This window comes from Phragmites australis, chromosome 14, assembly GCF_958298935.1.
Source record: "Phragmites australis chromosome 14, lpPhrAust1.1, whole genome shotgun sequence".
Lineage (NCBI taxonomy): Eukaryota > Viridiplantae > Streptophyta > Magnoliopsida > Poales > Poaceae > Phragmites > Phragmites australis.
This window is the reverse complement of record NC_084934.1, coordinates 24087431-24113099: the sequence shown is the minus strand read 5'-3', so window position 1 is coordinate 24113099 and position 25669 is coordinate 24087431. Positions and strand designations below refer to the sequence as shown.

At 43.3% G+C, this 25669-nt stretch overlaps 3 protein-coding genes across 4 annotated transcripts; 1 reads left to right on the top strand and 2 right to left on the bottom strand.

Annotated features, from left to right (window-relative positions):
- Nucleotides 1-937: 937 nt before the first annotated feature.
- On the bottom strand, nucleotides 938-6154 carry LOC133889938 (nodulation receptor kinase-like). The gene is made up of 12 exons (XM_062330360.1): nucleotides 5909-6154; nucleotides 5549-5696; nucleotides 5234-5305; nucleotides 5066-5148; nucleotides 4805-4868; nucleotides 4511-4716; nucleotides 3781-4001; nucleotides 3340-3466; nucleotides 3197-3265; nucleotides 2814-3003; nucleotides 1904-2036; nucleotides 938-1706 (listed from the first exon to the last, which is right to left on the bottom strand). Exons 1-12 carry the CDS (start codon nucleotides 5985-5987, stop codon nucleotides 1365-1367), a joined length of 1734 nt encoding a protein of 577 aa, XP_062186344.1. The 5' UTR covers nucleotides 5988-6154; the 3' UTR covers nucleotides 938-1364.
- A 2260-nt stretch (nucleotides 6155-8414) lies between these two features.
- LOC133891425 (exocyst complex component EXO84C-like) lies at nucleotides 8415-14299 on the top strand. Its single transcript, XM_062332140.1, has 7 exons — nucleotides 8415-8733; nucleotides 9304-9398; nucleotides 9579-10617; nucleotides 11969-12487; nucleotides 13407-13595; nucleotides 13666-13802; nucleotides 13912-14299. The coding sequence occupies exons 1-7, from the start codon at nucleotides 8629-8631 to the stop codon at nucleotides 14147-14149; spliced, it is 2322 nt and encodes a 773-aa protein (XP_062188124.1). The 5' UTR covers nucleotides 8415-8628; the 3' UTR covers nucleotides 14150-14299.
- Nucleotides 14300-23615: 9316 nt separating this feature from the next.
- Nucleotides 23616-25669, bottom strand: LOC133891111 (scarecrow-like protein 23). Of its 2 annotated transcripts, none has more exons than XM_062331828.1 (2): nucleotides 23995-25669; nucleotides 23616-23920 (listed from the first exon to the last, which is right to left on the bottom strand). In XM_062331828.1, the coding sequence occupies exon 1, from the start codon at nucleotides 25495-25497 to the stop codon at nucleotides 24112-24114; it is 1386 nt and encodes a 461-aa protein (XP_062187812.1). In that variant the 5' UTR covers nucleotides 25498-25669; the 3' UTR covers nucleotides 23616-23920; nucleotides 23995-24111. The 2 variants fall into 2 exon arrangements, with proteins under 2 accessions (XP_062187812.1, XP_062187811.1); XM_062331827.1 differs by having other exon boundaries at nucleotides 23616-23862.

The following is a 25669-nucleotide window of genomic DNA, read 5'->3' as shown; positions in this document are numbered from 1 at the left end:
AATACTAATTCAGGAGAAAATTCATCTCCATTGTTGATCATATAGTACTATTTTTTTTTATTTTGCCACAATGAGAGCAAAAAGCAATAAAAAACAAATATGACAACAAGAAGCAATAGCAATTACACACCGTGAATTGAGTTACAACAAGAGTACTATTTTTCTCTCAATAGTTCAAATAATGAAGTGATGTTTTTTTCGATAACAGAAGCTTTATTATCTCTTATCATCACATCAAGATAATACAACCGTAAAATAGAGTTCTCCCAATCTTTGCATAACTAAGATGCATACAACCAAAAGGGAAAAGCAGAAACAAGACAAACCACACGACTCTAAAAAGGGAAACACATCAAAGCGGGACTAAGATGGTGAATGCGTAGTCTAGACTGCCACCCAAAATGGGTAAAGAGCACCCTAAAAGTCGTCGCTCCTATCGCTGCAAAATAGACCACGAACGGAGCCATCGCGTACAAGAGAAGATAACATGCGAAGGAGAGGAAGACTACGTTTTGTTAAAGAAAAAATTATTTCTGCATAGCTAGATAGACTAACAAAAAGCGGCAATAATAGTCATTAGATCGGCTTTCCACCGTTTACTTAGATCACAGAGCTAATTATCAAATATATTAGTAGTGCTACGTGATGGGTAAATATTGAAGACCATTTGAACTATGAACCATGTTGATCGGGCAAAACGACAGTAAAAAAGGATGTGCTTAATCATCTCATTCTTGTGACAAAAACAACACTTTTGTCTACTTGCCATTATCTTTTAGAAATATTATCCCTAGTTAAGAGAGCTCCTTTACACAGCACCAAAGAAATACTTTAATTTTTAGGGGAAACTTTAATTTCTATAACTGCATATTCATAGTTGGCACGTATGATAAATTAAGACGTGGAATTTTCATCTTGCGAGAGATTCCACCATAACTCGTCATGACTTTGTGGTAAGGAAATGTAGTTAAGGCGTTGGATCAGCTCGCTACAAGCGAGCAGCTTTGGGCCATATTGAAATGATGCTACCTCAACATATCCTATGTTCGATGTCCAAACAATGTCCAAACAATAGTTGTGCACGCACATTCACCAGCATTTAGGTGAAGAATCAAGGTAAATTCTACCGGGAAAACTAGCCTCCTTCTGGCTTCAGATTTCAGGAAGCATTTCCCAGTGCAGGTGTCACTGCTCTGTGCTCTCATCACTGGATGGGCTCTGTACATAGTAGTATAGAACAGACTGCAGAGATGGGTAACATGACCACACCATGCCCTTCTCAGGTGCTCATGGAACTCGGATGTGTCTTCAACAAGGATCACATCTTTGAGGACACCCATTGCAAGATCACAATGCGCAGCTAGTCACCTCGGAAGCGACGGCATTGTTGGCAACTGCCCCTTCGTCGCGTCGATTCGCGCTGAACCTGATGCAAATATTTTCCTGTCCATAGACAGATAGCGATTGGAGCCCAGCGTCCCGGTGCTTTCTTTGGACCTCATGTACTCGGACGCATTATTCTCGATGATCAGAGCGTCCTCCAGCTCCCTGAGGACATCCTCCATGCTTGGCCGGAAGGTTGAGAAGGGCTCGGTGCAGACTGATGCAACCTCAAGCACCCTCCACATGGCCTCTGAACAGTATTGCCCTTTTATGCCAGGGTCCACGATCTCTTCAATCTTGTACTCCCTTATGTAAGGTTTTGCCTGCATGACATGGATCGACCTAAGATTTGGTGTGAAAAAAAAAATCATATTTTTTCAGAACAGCCATGATGAATACATAGAAATTGTTTTGCCAATCACAACCTAAAAGATGTAAATAAAGTAGTGAAAGCTTCCAAACAAAAGAAGCTACATTTGATTGTTAAGAACAATGTATGATCAGGGTGCAAGGAACTTACCCACTCAACTAAGCTCCATCCATCACGAGGCCTTTGAACATCAAGAGGTTCTCTTCCAGTTACAATTTCTAACTGAACTACTCCAAAACTGAAGACATCGCTTCTGGTTGATAACACCTGAGTGGAATAGTATCTAAAACAAAAGGGAGCATCACCAAATCACGAAGAGCATATTCTGAAAGTTTTGATAAATGATGATTTGGCATTTCAACTGACATATAATATTGTGCAACTAGCATATAATATAATCTGTGGAATGGTGGTTGATTCTAAAGGGGCGGGGGGGGGGGGGAATCGGTTAGATAACATTTTATAAACTGTTTAGGAAATATACAACTAGAACTAAGGATGCAACAACTCTTCACTTACACATTAATCTGCATTTAACTTTCTAGAGTTGACTTTTCAGTCTAATTTTCTGATTAGTTTAAATGCATTTATTTATTAAAAATTGCATACTGCTATATTGCAATAATGATGCCGGTATGACAATAGAAATATCCAAGTGAACATGGTCTACTTACACTAATGGGTGGAAAGTGTTATGAATAGCACTTGTATTCATCATGAGGGCTCTAGACCCGAATATATACATGTACAGAGTGCCACAAAAGGTAGATAATCAGGAGCATACAAGACAACTAAAAAGGCACTATACTAGGCAGACTATCAGCACTATATATGGCAGGAAATAATGACCATATCTCTAACAGAAAGTTCGTCATTGGGACAACTTACTCCCAAAATGCTATGTTCAAGTTAATGGAAACATTTAGAACCCATAAAATTTTCTCGACTTTGTTTTTCAAACAACATGTTGTCCTATCTATTTAAATAATCGCCACTACGAACTTACAATCTTTCGATCTTCTAACATTGTTACCAAAGTGAAAGCGATGCGAAAACTTACTCTGGGTCCAAATATCCAGCAGTTCCTCTCACTTCCATCGATGCATTACTGTCATCTTCTTGAGGTGCATACTTAGAAAACCCAAAGTCGGCTACCTTGCCACACATACTGTGATCCAGAAGTATGTTGCTTGATTTAACATCTCTGTGTATGATACATCGCCCAGCAAAATTGTGCAGATATACCAGCCCTGAACAAGCAATGAATTATGTAACTGTACAAATAAAAGGGAGCATTTACGCTGTTCAAATATTTACAGAGCAAAAGTGAGCATAAAGCAACATGACATGTCCCTGAATTGCACAAAAAAATTATTTAGTTCAATCCCGCTATAGAGAAAAAAACAAGTGGACTGGTTATTAAAAGAAAAACTTGTTGCTTACCTCTAGCAGCACCAATGCAAACAGATAGTCTGGTGGGCCAATCAAGAACTTTCCTTTTTGATGCCTCACCTACAAAACAAAAAACAATGATTATACAAGAGGCTTACAACTGAAAAGTAAATAAGGTTCATGAAGCTTGGTACCGTAGAGGCGATCCTGTAGTGAGCCATTGGACATGAACGGATAGACCAATATCTGTTGATCCTTTTCACAGCAATAACCAATAAGTGGGACCAAATTCTCATGCCACGCAGTAGAAAGAAGCCTTAACTGTGTCAATTGGATGATCAGTGATTAGAGGAATGTTGCTTGAAAAAATTATTCAATGGATATATACTGAAAAAATAAAACTAAAACTAACTGGAACAGTTGAGCATTGATGTAAAATTTGACAAAATTGTATAATAGGGTTATTATGGAATATTTTGCAAGATATGACAATGGAAATCTGCTCAGACAAGATTGTGACATGGTCAATTACCACATCAATGATTAAGAACGAACTCTCCCCCACAAGATTCCTTTATTCTGGCATTGTTTTCTTTTGAAAAAAAAATGCTATAATGGGTATACTTGGTCTGTACCTCATTGTTAAACTCACGTGCTCCCTGTGTTGATGATGTTGAGCGAACCTTTACTGCAACTTCTTGTCCATGTGCTAATGTACCTCGGTAAACTGCTCCAAACCCACCCTCTCCTATCAACGTTTTGAAGTTGCCCGTTGCATTCTGGATTGATTTGAGGGGCAACTGTTGTACTGCAGGGTTTGTATTTTTATGGATCCTGCATTCTTGAAAAACAGGATCTGCATAGACCAGCGTAACACAAGCATTCATTTATTTATCAAGTATTTAAGCCATGCATACTCTGACAATATTTGCTCCACTTTCTGTTTATTGGCCTCTCACTGAAATCAAAATTGGATAATTCCGTTTACGTGGTTTTCATGGCCTACCTACCATTGCTGACCCCCCCCCCCCGGCGGATACTCTGACAACATCTGCACTACTTTCTGTTTATTAGCCTCAAAATTGGATAATTCCGTTTATGTGGTTTCCAAGGTCTACTACCATTGCTGGCCTTTCTTTTTTCCCCCTGTCATATGATGGTTGGTAATTGTGCATGTTCATCTAAGAGGTTATACATGGCCCAGTGTTTCATCCACCAAAAAAAGGCTTCCAATCGCAAACATATCCACATGCACAGAGGAACTTATCTATGCATGGTGGACTACATAGAAAGACATCCGCAACATGATCTAAACATGCACGGTGCAAGACATATACTATCTGACTGTAGCAGCAGGAGACATACTTGTTGTAGAAGAGCAATCTGTTTTCGGAGGACGTCGTTCACGTTTGTTAAAACAAACAAAGAACAATCCAAGTGCAAACGTACACGCCAAAGATCCTCCGGCAAAACCACCACCAACAAATATTCTCTGACTGGCAACTGCAGGTGGGCTTTGGTACTCTTCAGCAGGTGAGCTATAGTGCTCTTCAGCAGCACATCCTCCATGGCTTTTTAATTTTCAGAAAGAAAGGGTAGTTAAATTATGTTGCTGCCACACATGGCAAGATAAGTTGAACATCGTAATAGGGATCTCACCTGAAATCCACCCCAGTAGATAAACTATCAGGTGTCTGATTGTTCAGGAATGGGTTGCAATTCACTGACCTGGATAAAATGACAGTGTCCGATCAGATCTTTTAGGTAGGAATTCGCTCAAACTGTCCACATGATGTGAGAAGCATACAAGATTGAATGGAACCAGAACGATCTGAATCGGATGGCAAAATCCAGAATTACTCATGGATTTGATGCAAGCAGTCATCTTTGTATCATAAGGAGAAGGAAGAGGAGCAAGACAGTATATGCTCAGCTTCAGCAGGTGTTTGAGAGCAGACAAAGATGCCGGAATATATCCAGTGAAGTTATTGTCCTGCAGATCACTGCAACCAGCCACAGTAGTAACAACATAAAGCCAAAACCAAGCAAAGCATGAATTCACTATGGAAAACAGACAGTGAAACATACAGTTCATTTAGCTCCGTTAAGTCACCAATCGCGGCAGGAATCGGCCCTTGCAATTTCTTCGAAGAAAAGTTCCTGCGCAAATACCATTCATGACATTCGTCCCAATTCAATCACTTTTTTTTCTCATGGAAAACACCAATTCAACAACATGAAGGTGCAAGTGCTATAGGAATGACATAAAAAGGGATCTTAATTAACGGTGCATGAAGAACCAAGTCCAAAATAGCAGCGAGAAAAATAAGTCAGGGCCGTTGGTGTGTTCTCAAAGCTATATATGTCTGTTAATCACGCGTCCACAATCTGGCGGGCACTCACAGCTTAAAGATGACAAGGGAGCCTTCCTTCGATCGGCAAGTGAACCCTTCCCAGGTCGGAGAACACGGGTTCCCATTCCACGACTTGAGCATCCAATGTCCCCGGTTCCTCTCCCAGAGCTCCTCCTTCAGTTGCTTCGCCACATCCGCTGTGTCAAAGTCAGCCGAAATTTTTTTCCACCACATCAGAAAAAAGCACAACACAAGCACCAAATTTGGACGGAAACAACAGTAAGTCACGCAAAAGCACCCTGCTTTGTCCACGAAATCCGGTCCATGGACGAAACCAGCGGCACTCAGGGCGAGCAAATAATCAAGAACTGACAAAAGAAGATTCGTTCACGGCTCACGAGGACTCTACCTTGGGTGAGGCCGTGGGGCGGCGCGGCGGTGGCGAGGAGCGGCAGCGTTAAGGATAGGAGGAGGGAAGGGGCGGCCATACCATGCGGGCAATGGAAGGGAGTGGCCGCTGCCGGCCGGCGGAAGGGAGGGAGCTGGGGGTGGAAAGGGTCGGCAGTGGGGCGGTTGGTTGGTGCGTTGTTTTGTAGCGTTGCCGCTTGTCTCCTGGCGCTCGGCACGGCCGTCAGACAGCGACGGCGCGCTTTTCTTTCTCTGCACTGTTTCGGTGCGTCACCGATGGACACAGATCCTCTGTATTAATGATGATTAATGCAAGGATTACTGTTTGTACAGTAATATGAGTCTGCTGCTACAGCTCTCTGCATTAATTACTGTTTATTGCGGATTACTGCAGCTGCAGTGTTTGATTCCACTGTAGCACACATCTGTACTGTAGCGGCAGGTACTGTAGCGATTGATCCAATCTATCCACCTCCAAATCAAGGGCTGTGGAGTGCTCCTAATGCACTCCACTGTAGCTCTCTGCAGTTGTCCGGATCCGTTTCCGTCACCGATCGAGCTTCGGATATTCTTAGACCATGTACACTTTCGGCTCCGGGGGATGAGCGCTACGGTACAGGCTTGATCAGTGTCGACCGATTGCTCCTCGCTCCCTTGAATCTGATCCATCTACCTTAAATCCAACAGTTATGTCAATTTAAAGTCAGCTGACTCCACGCTCCGAACGTTTCAAGCTCCACTCTTGCGGCGCATCATCTAATATCGTAGCCACGGATTGCGTGAAAATCCACCGATCCTTAGGTGAATTTCTCAACTTGGCATATACAATTTAGGGATTTTAAGTTTATGGCCTCCACGATGCTATCTCCACTGTTGTTGTGTGTCATCTAATACCACGCCTGTGAATCGTGTGAAAAATTCAAAATCTCAGGGTGAGTTCTCCAAACGGGTAGTCAGAATGTTGGAGTTTTTAAGTTGAAATTCATATTTTCAAGGCTCAAATTAAAAAACCAAGCTGAATATTTGATGAGGATTTGATAATTATTATTTAAGGATACTAGAAATACAGCATATCCTATATAGGGATATCTACCATACAAGTGTCATTAGTTTCATATGATATGTGTTTATAATCACCATGAGATAAATAAGACATAGGTAGTTTATCGTGCTCTACACGATAGCCATCCCTGGACTAAGAAAGAGTTCTCCAGATATTCAGAAGTAATACGATCCGAGAATGTTATAACCAGAAATTTTGAGTACGAAATATCTTCCCGACCCAACTATATAAGGAGTAGATGGGACATGCAGAGGAGGCGGAGGGCGAAAGCTGAAAGAAGAAGAGGAGGAGAAGCGAGAAGTCACACAAGCAATACGAAGTAAGTCTAGTCGGATAATAGCGTAAACAAACTATTGAGATCTATAAATGAGTTATGCTACAATTATACTTATCCGATAAGGTATGTAGGATTTACAACATGAGAAAATTCATCGAGATCCTTAGAATTAAATCTAGACATATTCTTATTGTAATTATCTTTTCCTGAGAATAATCAAGACAGAATATGACATATGGCTATTATTTTAAGAGATGTCTGAACCTATATAAAATCTTATGTCATACTCTTCAATATGCATAGTTGATGACAAATGTCCCTATTTTAAAGAAGTATCTGCATAATCTATTTTACCAATCAGCGACAATATTTGATTTTTTTTAAGGTGAAACTCAAAATCTCAATCAATGGATTAGAAAACAAGTTTTGATTGAAAGTTCCAAATTTTTTGTTATCCATGGAAATTTTAAATGGCAACGGTGGCCAGTGTGCTCGTCACAGCAAAGCATGGAGCCATCAACTTAGATAGGATGTAGCATCCACGAAAGCAGGAAATATTAGGATTGTGCGAAGATGGTGATGGAAGGAAGTAAGCTACATTGAGTTGATAATTTTATGGATTAACCACTTTGGCGAAGTTTCAAAATAGATATCGGAAGGAAACAAAGTTACTCCCTTAAGACAGAGCAGCAACACTTATGGTGACAGCTGATATTGTTGAGAATCATGCTCCATCTTAAATCATCATATTTTAATAAAACCTTTCACGTGAATTCTAAGTATTATACTGTAACTCCAAAATTAAAGATGTACCAATCAAATAAATTTCTCATATATATAACCTAAGAAAATTGCTATAGCCTGTCACGTCCAAATTCATATAAAAAATAAGATAATTGCAAAGAAATCACTACTCCTAAGGTTATTGTAAGTTTATCATAAAAAATTATAAAAATGCAATTAAAACTATCATACAAATACCATCCTTAAAAAAATAAAAAACCAGAGAGTTATTTGTAAATACCAATAAAAATCGCCCATATTTTAACACATAGATTGAACTACAGTGGCAAAAGGCAGTAAAACTGTAGATGTCAAGAAGAATAGGAGACTACTAAATTTCACGGGGAGTCGCCGACGGCCTTCATTTTCTCACCTATCGCAAAAGATGCAAGGCAGAAAAAACCCCTAGACTCTCCGGTCGGTGCCGGTGGGTGGCTGCCCGTAACGGCACTGCACACTGCTTCTCTCCACTTCCACTCCACCGCCGCCCCTTCCTCCCCTCATCACTCGCTCGCCGCACGCCAAGAAAAGCTCTTCCTTGCTCCAGGAGAGCGAGCGAGGCGAGCGCGAGGCTTCCAAGATTGCGCGGAGGTCGGGGATGGAGAGCAGCAGCGGGGAGGAGCTGGAGGAGAACTTCCCGGGCCACGAGTGGATCACCCCGCAGTCCTCCATCCGCGCCGCCTACCAGTCCCAGACAGAGAAGGTGTTGTGCTTTCCTCCTCCTTCCCACACGCCAGAACCGATTTCTCCCTCCGTTGCCTCTGCCTCTTCCCCGCTTCGTTTGGCTAGCTCTTGCTTCTTCCGCTGTTGTCTGCCGGTCCAGCCTGTTTGTGCTAGAGTTTTTGCAATTTTTGGATCTAGAGCTGATGTGATGGTGTTCCGAGGGGTAATGCCGCGTAGGGAGATGAACCTGTGTAGCATTTAGCCTTAGAAATTCCTCCCCTTTTGTTTTGGGGGAAAGAACTGGCCTTGTTTGTTCCGATCTGTGATTCTTGAACACTGTGTTCTCATTACTGTAACACAATAGGTTCTCACTGGACCTTGTTGCAACAAAATTGAGAAATACAGCCAAACAAAATTGCATAACTTTACCTTGCTGCAATGAAAATTGCAAGTGAAATGTGGCCTAACTTGACATTATTTTGATGGGATTGAATGAAGGGTTTAGTGTCGCCTGCATCCTTGTCTGTTGGGACCGGTAAAGACTCCAGTGGTTGCCAAAACGTTCTCATTGGTGTGCTGATGGTAACGACATGATTGTTTGTGCTTACAGGGCATCAGGAAAATTTGTTCTGAGCTGCTGGAGTTGAAGGATGCTATTGAAAACCTGTGTGGGAATATGCAGTCAAAATACTTGGCTTTTCTCAGGTAATTACAAATTTAATGGCTGATTCTTTCTGCTCTGAAAATAAACGAATCAAATTGCAATTCAGAATATATTATGTTTCTTTTACTAATATACTTGAATACTTCCGGTCCACACACTCATTTTCGCTGTTTAAATCATTTGCTTATTCAATGTTTTTCTCCTTTTCGCTATTCACACAGAATATCTGAGGAGGTTGTTGAAGCGGAACAAGAGTTAATTGAGCTACAAAAGCATGTGGCTGCCCAGGGTATTCTTGTGCAGGATCTAATGAGTGGTGTGTGCCGTGAGCTGGACATTTGGCATAAATCTTGCAAGGATGAAGATGTGACAGAAAAGGATTTTCAAACTGAACTGGATGAGATCTTGTCTGATGATACCCAGGATCCCAGAGTTATTTTTCTTGATAAAATAGACGTTTTACTTGCAGAGCATAAAATAGAGGAGGCTTTGCTTGCTCTGGAAGCTGAAGAGAAGAAATATTTGATTACAGATGAATCTGGCAAAGAATCAAATGCAGAGATTTCTGCCATTAAGACAGCATTGTTTAAAAGGAAATCTATTCTTGAGGATCAGCTTCTTAGGTATTCTGAACAGCCATCTTTATCTATTACAGAACTGAGGAAATCGCTGTCTGGTTTAATTAAGATAGGCAAAAGTTCTTTAGCCCATCAAGTACTTCTGAAATCTTACGGTTTGCGCCTTCAGAAAAGTGTCGAGGCATTTCTTCCCACCTGTTCAATCTACACAGAGACTTACTCTGCAATGTTGTCACAACTTGTTTTCTCAGCTATCTCAAAGGCATCAAAAGAAACTACTACACTATTTGGAGATAGCCCGATGAATACGAACCGGATTATCCAATGGGCTGAATATGAAATTGAAACCTTTGCACGTTTGGTTAGAGAAAATTCCCCTTTACCTGAGAGTGTTTCTGCCCTTCGCTCTGCCTGCATATGCATCCAAACTAGTCTCACTCACTGCTCTTATCTTGAATCACATGGGCTGAAATTCTCAAAGTTACTTATGGTACTATTGCGCCCTTATATCGAAGAAGTTCTTGATCTGAATTTTAGAAGGGTGAGAAGAAAGATTATAGATTCAGCAAGGAGTGATGATATTCTGCTTCTCACCCCTCAAGAAGGATCACCGCTCTCTGGTGCAGTTGCACCAAACATTATGCTTACAAGCAGCGGAAAGAAGTTCATGTCCATTGTCAATGTGAGTTCTCCTTTTATTGATTCTTATATTTTGGTATTCTTTTAAGTGAACTTGCCTTAATCCAATCTCTTGTTTTAACATGTCTGGAAATTCAGCTTCTTATCATGTTGGATTGCGTAACTTGATTCATGTGATTTGTCCTGCCAGTGTTTTCTTTAGATGTATTACACCCAATGAATTCTTACTGTGAGTTTAACAATTTGCGCCTCAGTGAACATTTGGGCATTGCTATAAATCACTCTGTTTCTAACAGACTTTCAAATTGTTGTGGAAACTTTGCAGAATACAAACAGTGACCAAACCTTTTGACGCCTAGCAGTCAGCACATTCTCCACATATGCTAGTTACTTGACACAGACAACCGTACACAAGAGCAATAATTTCCTGCATACACATATCTAAGTTAAGTAGATGCAATGCATTTGCTTGACTTAATGCAGCGATGAGTTCATGTAGGGCGCGCTTGGTTCCTTTGCTGACTCTTGCCTCTCCTTGCCAAGTGAGGATATGCGTTTGGTAGCTCAGAAAAAGCTAGCTTTGCCTGGCACACTTGCTTGGCTCGGCAAGGATTTCCTTGCCCACGCAAGAGAGCCGATTTTGATCTCCCACATGGGCAAGGTTCGCTTGCTCAGTTATACGCCAAGCCAGTCGGGCTCTGGACAAAGACAAGCATGTCACTACTTGCTCTAGGCAACGGCGAGCCCGTCCCCATTCGCATCGGCTTTGGCCACAGATGAGCTCGCGGTTGCCCAATTGGGCTCCAATCGAACTCCTCGCTACCAATCGAGCTCAAATCGGCCACCCCACTACCAAATCGAGCTCACTGCCACGAAATCGAGTTCCATTGTCCCCGAATCTAGCTCCTGGACACTAATCGATGCCAAACTGAGCAAATGCCCATCCAAACCCTGTGGTGCGGCTTCAAATCGTGGAGGCAGTGGAGTGCATCAGTACATGGATTGATTTCTTCTTTTGTGGATAAGTAGTTCTAGCTTTGCTTTGATAGATTCCGTTGTTCGTTTGTATGGGGACCGGTTCTTCTTCTGCTGCTAAGGGGCAAGAAGCGACGAGGATAACGAGCAATGGAGAACCTAATAGCTTGGCTGTCTTTGCCTTGCCTTGCTCAGCGAGGTTAGGCACCAAACACGCCCGTAGACACCAAGCTACTGTAGTCTGTTTACTAGTTGTGCACTTGTTTGCCAATTTTGGGATTTTCAATGGAATAATTTTTTCACTGGAACAAATGGATTGCAATACTGCACAGTTCGTTTACTTATTTCACGAATTTCTGTACTTCACCTGCTCTATGATAATTTGAAGCAGCTGATATATATGCATGTCCTCCTTACAGGATATTTTGGATCAAGTTACCCCAATGACTATAGTTCACTTTGGTGGAACAATTTTGAATAAATTTCTCCAGCTTTTTGATAGATATGTAGAAACACTGATCAAAGTCTTGCCTGGACCTTCTGAAGATGATAATCTAGTGGAGTCAAAAGAGCCTGTTGAATTTAAAGTTGAAAGTGATGCGCAGCAGCTTACATTAATTGGAACGACATATACTGTAGCAGATGAGTTATTGCCAGCTGCTGTATCCAAGTTCTTTGATTTGCAAACTGAGAAGAAAGGAACTGGTGGATCAAGTGAAGGCCTTGGCTCTGGGTCCATGTACTCCATTGAATACAAAGAGTGGAAACGTCATCTGCAACATTCATTGGACAAACTGAGGGATCACTTCTGCCGGCAATATGTGTTATCATTTATTTACTTGGAAGGGAAGTCACGATTGGATGCTAGAATGTACTTGGAGTGGAAGAGCGATGATCTTTTGTTTGATCCTGATCCCTTGCCTTCACTGCCCTTCCAGGTGATTGTATATTCGTATTTCAATGATTTGATATCAAATGTTTGCATACGATCCTTATTGAAGGTGCAACTTTTTTCTTGTCTCTGGAGAACTGTTTGTATGTTCATGACATAGATGCTTCATCACATATGTTTATACTCCCTTTGGCCCAAAATATAAGTCAGTTTAGGACATTGACATGGTCTCCAAGATGATGCTTTGACTACCAATTTCTATGAAAATATGTATCGTGAAGGTATTTTTCGTGATGGATCTAGTAACATTCATCTTATGTTTCATTCTGCATAATTATCTATAAATTGATGATAGAAACTAAAAATGTTTGATTAACGCGGATCCTAAAAGTAAAACAACTTATATTTTTTATTAGAAGGTGTACTATGCATCATAAGCACATAGTGTTTATTTGTGTGTTCATTAGTTGGCCAGTAACTGTTATTAAATCAATGAATGTGAGTCCCAGTCCTCATTTCAGAATGACCATCCCGGTGATATACACATGTTAAGTATAAGAAAAATTATGCCAGTTAAATGTATTACACATCTTTATTCAGAGTATTGCATTTGAGTCCCACGGGTATAAAGTTTGTAACTTAAGAGGGAACATGCAATGATGTTTGCATTATCATTGAGCATGTGTCAATTTGTGGTTGATTTGCTGTGCAGTGCTTGTTCTGCTGTGGAAAAGCCTGTGTGAAAAATCTAACATTCTGTTTGGTAAATCAGATTAAAGTTAGAAGAATTATGTTACCCAATGGCTATTCTTCTCACACTCGAGTCATTTATTCTATTATTTGAAATGCAACAATACTTCCATTGCAACTTTGGTTTAGACAAAAGCAATTATCAAAATACCAACAAATTTGAAAGTTGATCTACTAAACAAAGTTGTCTCACCAATTCGTTTTTGTTCTTTCAGGCATTGTTTGGAAGATTACAACAGCTAGCTAGTGTCGCTGGTGATGTTCTTCTGGGAAAAGAGAAGATACAAAAGGTCTTGCTCTCAAGGCTAACTGAAACGGTTATCATGTGGCTCTCCAATGAGCAAGAATTCTGGGATGTCTTTGAGGACCAGTCCACCCAACTCCAGCCTTCGGGACTGCAGCAGGTACATTTTCTTGAATGTTCATGTTACTTTGATGCAAATACTGAAGTTAACAATATTTTGCTCCTTGCAGCTTATTCTTGATATGCACTTCATTGTGGAGATTGCTGTCTGTGGACGATTTCCACACAGACCAGTTCAGCAGCTTGTGTCGGCAATCATAACCAGAGCAATTGCAGCTTTCTCAGCAAGGGGTGTTGATCCACAAAGGTCTGTAATCACAATTTTTTTAGTAATTTTGTAATTCTTCTCGTAATACTTTAGGTTATCTGTTTGCCCTGTTCTTAACCTTTCTCCTTCCACTGAAAAAATATTTCAGTGCTCTTCCTGAGGATGAGTGGTTTGTTGACACTGCCAAGGCTGCAATTCACAAGCTCATGTTAGGGACTTCTGGATCTGAGTCCGAGCCTGAAGAACATGTTGCTCTGCATGATGAGATCTCTGATTCCGAAGAGAGCGCTTCTACTCCATCAACGATAGCGTCTGAAGATTCATTTGCTTCTGCAAACAATGATGATCTAGAAAGCCCTGTTTACTTCACTGATCCTGAAACTTAGTTGCTCAGGCCTTGTAGATGTGTTTATCTTTGTTATCAATTTTACTATCCGGTATAGTTGTCAGAACTCAGAACCCTGGAACAACATTGCCCTCAAAAGAAAAACCCCCAGAAATATCACCAGTAAAGGTCGTTATCACACTTTTCCCCTATTTTTTATTTTCGTCGAATTGTTTCTTTTCCTAAGACTAAAAAGTGAACACGATGAATCTTTGTTTGCTTCATACACGATTCAGAAATACAAATCTCATGCCAGCATAATAAAACTGATGGTACGTGCGATAACGTGACAAGTGTCATCACACTAAGGCCCTATCTCAATGTTTCTTAATATTAGGGCCTTTTGTTTTGGCTTTTACTTCTAGCTTTTTTTATTGTCAAAAGTTAGAAGACTAATCAAACGGGATACTGAAAAATAGCTTCCAGAGAAACTAGAAGTTTTCTTTCGAGAAAATAAATTAGAATCTGAGAAGCTAACTGAGAGTAGTTTTTTTAAAAACTGGTGTGTTGAGAAATTAAAAATTTATTATAAAAAACAACAACTAAAATTTAAAAGTAACTTTTAAAAAAACTAGAAACATAATTTTTCAAAAAACCTAAAAACAGAAGTACAAATAAATAGACCCTTATTCATCTGTAAATGGTCTCTCCGGTTGTATTTTTTTGCGCACAATAAAACACTGTGGAGTGAAATGCTGTTTGGAATTCCTCTACAACGATTGAGCTGCAAAAGAAAAAAAAACCCGTAGAACTAGCAGTATCAGGCCACGAACCAGAGCAACCGCGGGCTCGCCGCCCGGCCGCAAAGCCCTGACATAACCTCGCCGCCGCCCGGGCTGCGCGGCCACGGCTCCGGACAGGAAGAACGCCGTATCGAGTAAGGACAAGTCCCCAGCACATCGAGCAGGGGTTATTTGTTTATATATTTTTTATTTTCGGAATTTGTAAATATGTACGTTTGTTTTGAAATTTTACATATCTATACGCATGTCGCCCGTTCGAACAGACATGTTAACATAAAAAAAAAAAAGATCAGGGCAAGTATCGAAATTGTCTGGCCTCTCATCATTACCACACTGTATGTCTGCCAAGTTAACATTTCCATCAACTCTAACTGCTCCCTGACGTGAACATTATTGCTTGTACCCATATCAGCTTCATGATTTCTTGAAACACTATAGTTCCCATTTGGATCAGCATCAGCTCGGGATATGTCATGAAAATACTTCACTACATCGATAATAATACTTTGAACATTTTCTGCTGGATTTTCAGTGGCCCTAATAGCATGCTTCAAGTAGATTTGGGACACTTCATTCAAAACCTAAATAGACAAAAAAAAAACAATATGCAAAATTTCAATAACATAATTTATGTGCACATATCTGAAATCAGAAACTACATGAGCCCTAAACTGGAAAAAACTAAACTACTTCCTCCAATCACAAAAGAGTATCATTTTGGATTGTGCAATAAACATATTTAAAATTTTACCATCAATATCTCTTTAATGTTTTGATTGAACTTTTGAAAATAGCATAACTAGTTTTGTCTTGAGTGAGGAAGGATACAACCGGGAGGCAAGGAGCAGCGACGATGAAGGGAGGAGGCAAGTGCGAAGGTAAGCAGCGAGGGAAGCAAATGTGGGTGGCTCGTAATGTTTTCTAACATGTCGCTCATTAGAAGGGAGACACGATAGTAGCCTATTTTTAGAACTTTTTCAAATGGACGTTTGGTTTTGCAATTTTTGATTTTTGAAATATAAAAATAAAAAATTCCCAAATAACTATGGTTGAAACAGCCCAAACCAGGTGTAACTTTGGCGGGCTATACCGGTCATCCAAGCAGGATTTTCCAGCCCAACCTGTACAATTTTTCAGCCCAAACCAGGTGTAACTTTGGCGGGCTATACGAGGGTTTTGGACTCAAAACTAGGCTTCCAAACAGCCCCTAATTATTCTTAAGGTACAAACGGACTGTGTTACAAATGCAGAGTAGACATGGTTCGATAATTTCCTTTGCTTTCGCCGGCATTAGTAGCGCATGTCCAGGATGCAGCAACAGCAAAGGGCTGCACAGCTGCAAAAGAAACACATAAACGAGGGACCATATCCGAATAGGGCCATAGGAAGATGGCAATAAAGGTTTGTTAAACGGGTTTAAAGAACTCATGGCGTTCATCTCTAACAGACGACGATGACTCTTCAACAGCACAGATGCAATTAAACAAAGAATTTGGCTGTCAAAGGTGGTACTATCAGTTTTGCTGGTTTACTCACAGAGAAATTGATTTTTGTTGTTGCTCTACTATGAACAAATCTGCCAACGGTGCTTGATCGTGCAAATGAAGATGTCAAGCTTACCATCCTTTCCAGAAGGGCTTGTCGCCGCGGCTCTGCGTCTGGGCGCCACCACCTGAGGCGGCGGAGGATTTATCATGGCCACGTTGAAGTTGCCAGGGTAGCCCGGCGGCGCCGCGGCGGCGGCGCTGCTGCACGTAGTTCGGCTGCGGCGGCGGCAGTGGCTGCAGCACGTGCGCCTGCCCCGGCGGCAGCGAGGGCGCGGTCGCCGAGTAGTCGGCCGGCGGTGGGTACGCTGCTTGTCAAGGCGGCAAAAACACCAAGAGTCAGCGATCAAGCAGAAGTGACAGGACATGAAAGAAGTTTTCGAGATCGATCGTGGGTCACGGGAGCCTGTTGCTGATTGTAGTAGCTCATGCTCGTGCGATCGTGCACAGCGAACGAAGGATGAAATGGTAGAGTTCGTGGGATGGCTAGACGAGTGATCTGATACAGGCGACGGACCGGGCAATGCTAGTGTCGTGTATATATATAGGAAAGGAAAATATAACTATGGATGCTTACGTAAGTATGGTCTATCTCCATCGTTTATATTTTTTTTATCATATTTTATGATTTTTTATATATTTTTAATATGAATTTTAACATAAGTTCTAATAAGTAATACATCTGTATAACCTAAGTAGATTTTTAGTGTTTATATAAGAAAATATGCACGCACGGGAGGAGGATGGATTGAAACGGACAAGGGCTTCGGTTTACATCGATGCGATAGGAACCGGTGGCCGGCCGGCCGGTCACGTCAGTTGTTAGCTGCGATTGGTTGCAAATAGGGTTGTAAACAAGAAATCGGCAGACTCTCACACGCAGCTAGCACGGAGAAGAGGAATTAGCAGGCGCGCCATCTTTGGCCGGGTAGTCACCACCCAGTCATCTGCTGCGAGGTCTGCGTCTGAGGTCTCGATCAGTGCGCGTTTACTGTTCTACTGACAAAAAAGGTTTCATCATAGGAACCATTGTGATTCTTCAAGTTTTTGATGGTAAGCCTCCACACTACAAATCTTCTTAATGTGCAACGACTTATCTACAGACATATTTTTGGTACTTATCTTTACCAAGCTTGTCATTAACAGCTACTACAAGCTCAGGCCAATTATCCACTCATATAAGTCTGATGTATTTTTTTTTAATTATGTTCTTCAAGACTCTTGAGATATTTGGTCCTAATACAATATTAAGCTATATGTACCAAACCAGCTTGTCTAAAAACCTAAGTTAATGAAAATAGATTAATAATTCACATATACTTTAATATTTAGTTGTCTTAGAAGAAATTCCTACATATATATATGATTAGCGTTGAATGAAACTCATCTATCGTTTTGAGATTTACATTAGGGATATATGACAGTTGTCTAGATGATTTTATAAGATGTATGTAGCACCGCTGTATAAATTTTTTTGGACCATCTCGGGAGGGTGCCTCAGTCACGAGTCACGGCACCGTCGTCGTCGTGTAGGCCTTCCTTTGCACGGTCGTCAGGGTGGGCGTCCTGCTCGGCTTCCTCGGCGTCGTCTGGGGAGCAGAGTAGCTAGCTACTGCTACCTTCATTGCTGATCGATTCATGGAGGGAGGGAAGCGTAGATCATCAGTTGATCTAGGAGAGCAGAGAGCTCGATTGATCAACTTAATAAATTAATTAGTTAACCAGTTTAGGGTTTGTTGTCATGCATTCCGTGCAGCACTGTTCATTCGCCTAGCTATACTTCATCAACCGATCGCCAGTTCGCCACCCTTTACCTTGCGCGAAATAATTGTGCAAGTAATTTGCATGTGTGCATTATGGACCAAGTAAATTAGGCTTTGATCAGCTGTGGCTGCAACTTTATCATCAGTTGTTGCTAGCTTCTTGATGACATATTCATTGAGCGGTGTACATTGGAGAGCATCTGTGTGTGAGGGAGAGCTGAAAATGGAAACGGCCTAAACTTCTTTTTAATAATAATAGACAGTTCTCCTGTCAATTCGTTTTAAAAAATAGAAAAAGCAGCACCACTGATAATGTAGCACGTGTGTTGCTAAAACTGTAGTAAAGCTCAATTGCGTGGCAAGGATATGCTCGTTTCAATATACAGTTCTAACTTCTGTGATTAAAAGATTCTAAAAAAGTGCGTGGCAAGTATATGCTCGTTTCGATATACAGTTCTAACTTCTGTGATTAAAAGATTCTAAAAAACAGCTTCTGTGATTAAAAGTGTATTACAACTAGTAGACGATCTAATGTCTATAGTTAAATCTGCAGTTGTACGTTATACAAAATTGTAACAAATCTAATTAATACGCAAAGCACTACCAAAATATGCACAAGCCATCGTCCTTTTTTCTCTATAATTACATTTTTCTTTGATTTTTATAGTTTATGGAACGCTGAGGTCTCTCGTTTTAAACTCATGTTTCATTTAAGGATTTTTCTAGGTACTCAACGGACTATGTGATTTTATCTTTAATTTCGTATATGATTTCCTGTGTAATCGAGATTTTCTTTCATCTCCTAAATATTTTTCTTGATGGAGATCGACGACAGGGCGCGCTGTAATTCGGAGAACAGAACTGGGCCTGGTCCATGCGTGCGAACTAAGCCGATGAACAAGTCTGGTGGGAGACCGCTCGTGCTGGGGGGGGGGGGGGGGGTTAATGGGCCGAGCCGACCTTTGCTTGGCAACTGAAACAGAGTTCCTGCCCAGGTGTGTTTGTTCCTCGGACATGATGCATGTAAATAGCTGTGAGTGTGATTGATTGTTTGTATTAAGATGATTTTATGATATTGATAAGTGAGTCTGTTTAAATGAGTGGATGTAGGAGTCTGTATTTATTAAAGCAGGTTGCAGAGTGAAGCTCGAATCGAGCTTTTCAAGCTTCACTTCGAGGCTAGACTGAAAATGTATATCTGTATCCATCAAGCCAGATTAAAATAGTGGATATAGACAATCAAACACATTTCATTATGAGATTATACGGATGTAACAAATTAGACTGGGATAAATTTAGACAACCAAACACATCTAAATATATTAGACGGTATGATAAAGATGCATGGGATGAGATGAAAATAACTTTAGTTGTTCTAAACTAATAGTCTATGTTTAACTTGACTTTACAAACATTAAAATTAGTACTATATCTAATCACAAATATTTGTCGTTTGAGATATTGCCATGGTATATAAAATATAATATTGACCACTAATTTCTACCATAGTATATTCGGAAAGCCCAATATAACCATAATATTATGAAAGCACTTTTGATCCAAATCTATTATTTTAGATGAAGGAATATTTTTATTCTAGACTATGTATAAATTGTGCACCAAACCACTATAGCCATTACATAGATAAATAAAAAAGGAATACACTATTGTACAAGTGCCAAAACACACAGCCAATGATCGATTTCACTTGTGCGACACTCCTTCAAAGTTTGAAAACCAACTTTAGGTTTTGAGTCCGTTTATCTACGTGAATCTTCAAAGATAATTTAAAGACTTTTAAGTTTGACAATTTTAATGCACGATGATTCAATCTACTCATGATACTTTTAACTACCGTACACTTATCCGTTAAATTACACCTTGGCACCACCGGTCACCGTCCTCATACTCACCGAGCACAAAACTTTCCATAATAGCACTCTACAAGAGTGCAAATTCTAAATTGAACCACTCCTCAACGGCTCAAATTTGCCACTTGCTCCTGGCAACGGCCGAAAAATTCAAATTCCCCCCACCCCTCACACCCAAGGCGATAGCGATTGGCAATAACACCCAGTGAACCTTCCATTTTAGGAAGAGCACTCCCCATCACTTTTGTCCGGAGATGAAACCCACCGCCGCCTCTGCCCCCATTTCTTCCCCTCTCTCTCGGCCCCTCTTCTTCTGATGTCGGAATTCGATCCGGCCGAAGAGGCAGAAGGTCGCTGGAAAGACGTCGTGGAGTGGAGGCAGGCGCTGTACTCGCGGGGGGACACGGCCATGGCCGAGCACGCGCCACCGACTGGCGACTGCAGCAACCACGGGCCTGTCTCTTCCTCTGCGGAGACGGCGGCAGCGGCAGCGAGGAAGGGGAGGTAGCGGGTCTCTTCCTCTTCTTCTTCTGCGGCGACGACGACGACGACAACGACGGTCGGAAGTGGGAAGGGGAGGGTGGCGGAGCCCTTCCTCTTCCTCTTCTGCGGCGCTTGGACGACGACAGCGGCCGGAAGCGGGCGACCAGGCTCACGAGGCCGGCCATTGGAGCAGCGGTGGAGGTAGCTCCGTGCCTACGGAGCGTGCGTGTTGGTTGATGCGAACCACCGCAGGAACCAGCGGGCGCCTCCCCCTGTCCTCGGGTATCACCCGTGTCGCCTGCCTCGCGGTGTCGACGGCGCGCACATGCTTCCTTAGTCCAATCTCTTGTAAGTCTCTCTCTCTCCGCTCCTCAAATATTGGATTTTTTTCTAGTTGTAGATGGATTGCTTACCTGAGGTCTGAGGGTTGCTACTTTCTTGATCGATTTCTCAATCATGTAGTTTTCACTTCGTTTCTTGGCTGAATTCTGGTAGTTTTAAAGTTCAATTATCAATAGGTTGTTAGCAGGTAGCTAGATGATTCCATCATCTGTTGTCCTACCGATTTGTTGAAACGAAGGACACACTTCTTCGTAGTATCTCTGGTTGTGGATGGCTTAGCTGAGGGCTACCACTTTCTTGATTGATATCTTAATCTTGTGGCTTCCACTTCATTTCTATGCTACAGTTTGCTTAATTTCCATGTACTCTCTTAACCCGGTGGGCATTCCTTTAATTACAGATGCATGGTTTTTGTTAGTGAAAATTAGAAAAGTGCAGTATCATTTCAATCTTGTAAATTTCATGCTCCGCAAACTCTTCATCACCGGGGTCAAACAGCAAACTGCTGCAAATACTTGATAAAAGTATGCCCTAATTTTTGTGTTACTAATTTACATGCTGTCTTTTGTCTGATTTGTTTGCCTGCTTAGAGTTTAGAAGTTCAGAACCACATGGTTTTCTGGTATTGAACTGCAATTTGTTTAGAAAATCATGTAAGATCTTCTGCTGTGAGAGATGTGGTGCTTCTTATGATAACTACCTCTTAGTAAAAGTTGATAAAAATTAGGTGATGTCAAAGTATTTTTCATGACAAATTCATTACTATCATTTTTATATACCAAATCCTAATAGTTTGTATGTATATTAGTAATAAACGTTTCTAAAGTTTAACTACATGTATTCTAGAACGATATCTATTTGAGAACGGAGGTAGTAGCAATCATGAACAAAACTGAAAAGGTACAAATAACAATAAATCCCTTTCTCTATCCTCACCATACGAGCTCTCCGAGCAGCAATGCACTCAAGATAGCACAACAGTCCACTAATACAACACTGAGCAAGTGAAGATGGGAAGAGGAGGACGTGAAGAGGAAGAGGAGCAGCAAGTACCAGCCGTCGGTGCAGGAGAGGAGTAGCCGCCATATTAGCAAGGGGCGCGAAGTGGCCAAGAAGCAACAGCCAGGTGAACGAGGGGCACGCGTGGTCGAGCAGCAGCTGCCGAAGTTGAGCTATGAGCCATCAGATCAGGAGGCTAGTTGCTGGTTGGAGAGGAGTAGTGCATGCAGCATGTGGACGAGCAGTCAGATCAGAGCGACGAGAGGCACGAGTGGTCGAGCATGCCTAGACGTCGGAGCCAAGAATGATGCCGCCAGATCATGGAGGCAAACATCAGGCGACGCACAGCTAGGGCCCAGGGCTTGGAGCACACAAGACCTCGGTGCATGTGAGGATGGCCCATTCCCAGCTTTGGTAGGAGATTTTTTATTTTCCCTTGGATCGACATAGAGCAGGAGTGGGTTGCTCCAATCCACAACCCAACCAAATACGATTTCAACCCACCACATGGGTTTCCCCCACACATGGGCGTGGTTCCACTGGTGGCCTAGATCGGGCCTCTATCCATGCCAATCCAAGGCACGCCAAACGAGATCAGGGAAAAATAGTTGTAGAATCGTATAAGGTACTAGCAACGTCTGTAAGCTCCCTCTCTGGTCATTGGTTTCATGTACGCTCTGTTGTGTGAGGAATTTTGGTAGGGACAAGGGAAATCATAGGTAGGGAGAGACGAAGTAAAACGAAGGTCGAGAAGAGGAATTGAGATTGAGAGGAGTTCGTTTAAGTGTTTACAACTTACACACCTCTTCTCACTATCTCATGTTCTATTTAACGGTCATGCTACCACATCACTTGGACCATAAGGCCGCCAGGTATAGCCAATTGGGCCTTCGGTTGCGCCCATTGGTCTGTTTCTCTCCAGTCTTGCTCCTGCCTTTGAGATCCGCACCTGTGCAAGACATGTCATGACAGTCGACGCCCGTCGCCATTTGCATGTGTTTGTTTGAAGGGCAAGTTGGATGTAGATTATCTAAAAGGAATATTCTTTTTAGATCATTGATGAGTTTTATCCATACTGATGTAGTATATTCTGGTTGGTTAGAGTAAATATATATATTTTTTAACATATTTTAAATGATATCATCTCACAAGCCATTTATCTAATTTACGATCCAATTGTAACATTGTAATTAAATCAACAAAACAAGATCTCGTATGATTATATTTTGATGAAAAATTAAATATATGATAAGCAAATCCCACAAAATTTTTGCTAACCCATCCAAGTTCTATCCATTCAACCAAACAAGAAATTAGATCACTTTATCTATACTACCAAATCAGAAATTAAATCGCCTCGTCCAGCAAAATATGGTTGGATATATCCATTTAATTTTATCCTCCAACCAAATGTACCAAGTCCAGCCTATTCATCCGTGAAATGCACAGACCAGAAAACAGTCGAGCATGCGTACGTGCAAGCAGTCACTTTCATATCAGTAACTTGTCATCTTCAGGGCATGAACAATACTAGGTGTTTAAGGAAAAAGAATATTAAATACTTATATAAAAATTGTAATTTCAAATGTTGACACTAATATAAATAACAATATTTAAGTAAGCATATTTTGTACCAATGCAGTTGAGGAAAAAATACCTAATTTCTTCCGTAAGCCTCTCCTCAAATCAACCCCCCCCCCCCCCCCCCAATTGTACACGCTCTTAAAAGAGTGTTATCGTATAACGGGACGACTGATGTAGACAGACTCGTTCAGTTTATTGCAGACAGACGGTCGACGGGCAAGCTGTCTATTTTGCAGTTCGGCGGCCTGGACGCGTGTGACTGTAGAAGGTGATGATGTAGACACGAACCAGTAAATTGACAGAAACAGGCCGTGCAAGCACTTCTATTATCACTCCCTCTCCGAACTCCATCACTAGCTCCAAATCTCTGATCGTCAGCCTGCAGCTGCATGTGGGCATTCCCTCAGATCTCTAAAACTGAATGTTGCTTTGAACAATGGAGCCTGAAGAGGGAACGGATGCTGAATCCTATATGGTTATACTACAAACATAATTTACGTGCCAAGATGGTACTCACAAGAAGAAGACGATCAGGGAGGATAGCAAGAAGAAAAGATGGCCACGAAGGAGCAGCAAGTTTAGAAGCTGGCATGAACTCCCCGATCGCGAGCTGCTGCAAAATCTTGTCTTGTAATTACGTTTCCTGGCTTTCGCGGCGGCAGAAGGCGGCAGCGTCGTCCGTGGGCTCCCATGCCGACGCGGTGAGCAGGGAGAGGTCCTTCCAGCCGAGCTTGAGGCACCAGTCCTCCTCCACCAGCGTGTAGCCCTTCCACGGGTACATGCCAAGGAGCAACCTTGCCTGCGTGGCGGGGCTCCCGGCCAGGGACACCGGCCGGAACCCGGCGCGACGCAGCTCGTCGCCCCACCGCTCCACCCGCACCTCCCCCGTCCGCTTGGGCCCCCCGACGGCCACGATGTTCCGTATCTCCGCGCCCAGGAGCTGACGCTCCACCGCGTGCCGTTCGGCCGACTCCTCGGCTGCACCGGCGCCGTCGCCCAGCGCGTCGAACAGCGCCGAATAGTAGTGCAGCGCCTCGACGAACCGGCCCAGGAAGTCGCCGCTGTGGCGGAGGTCCTGCTCCACGATGGTGATCAGCTTCGGCCGCAGGCTCTTGAGCAGCCGCACCGTGCCGGCGTCCGACCCCGTCACGTCGTAGAGGCAATGGTGCATCCAGTGCACGACGGTGGCCTCGTCCCCGTGGTCGTGGTGGTGGTGCGGGCCGAGGAGGGCCGCGGCGTCGGCGACGTGCCCGATCTTCCCCTCGATGGGGTGGAATTCGAAGGGCAGCCCGAGAGGCGCGGCGAAGTCGGCGAGGCGACGGCCGGTGGCCTCGAGGACGTCGAGCGACGCGCCGAGCCCAGTGATCCGGAGCGAGCGCGGCTTGCGGGGGCGGGAGGCGAGGATGTGGAAGAGCCCCGGCCACTGCATCCCCTGCATGATGTCGAGGTCGATCACGTGGAGCCGGTCCTCGCCGTCGAGCGCCTGCAGGATGGCCTGGTTAGCCGTGAAGTGCGAGAATTTGACGAGCGGCGACAGCGCGTTGTACGCCTGGAACGCCCCCGAGATGCGGCGGCTCTGCACCGCCGCCAGCGGGCGGAACGCGAGCGGCGAGTAGGCGCCCAGGTACGAGCTCAGCACGCGCGCGCACAGCGCGTCCCCGAAGTAGGCCGCGACGCGCTCCGGCGACGACCCGAACGGCGACGCCAGCTCGGCGATCTCCGGCAGCAGCTCCCGCGCCTCCGTCAGCTGGTCCATGGCCACCGCCTCCGCGCACCGCAGCAGCAGGCTCAGCAGCCGCAGCCCCCGCCCCTCAGCCCCCTCGCCCTCCACGGCAGCCACCAGCCCCTGCACCGCGCCGGAGCCATGCAGCTGCTGCCGCTTCCCCCGCGCTCGCCCGTCCCCTTCGTCCTCCTCCCCAGGGGACACGGGCGCGGGCGCCCTCTTGGCCTTCATCGCTGCCGCAGCTGCAGCCGCCGCCGCGTCGTTGGCGGGCGGGCGCGACATGACGCCCTGAAGCATCGCGTCGGCCAATAACTCGTTTCGGGCAAGGCCGAGTCACTCGGTCATCCCATCCGTGGCAGGCAAGACAGGGGACGGCTGGCTATTGATAACGCTGGTGACTGGGGAGCGCACGGGTCTCACCCGCCGTGCGCCGTTGGCTTTCGCGGGTCCGGTGGCTGCGAGTGAGTGA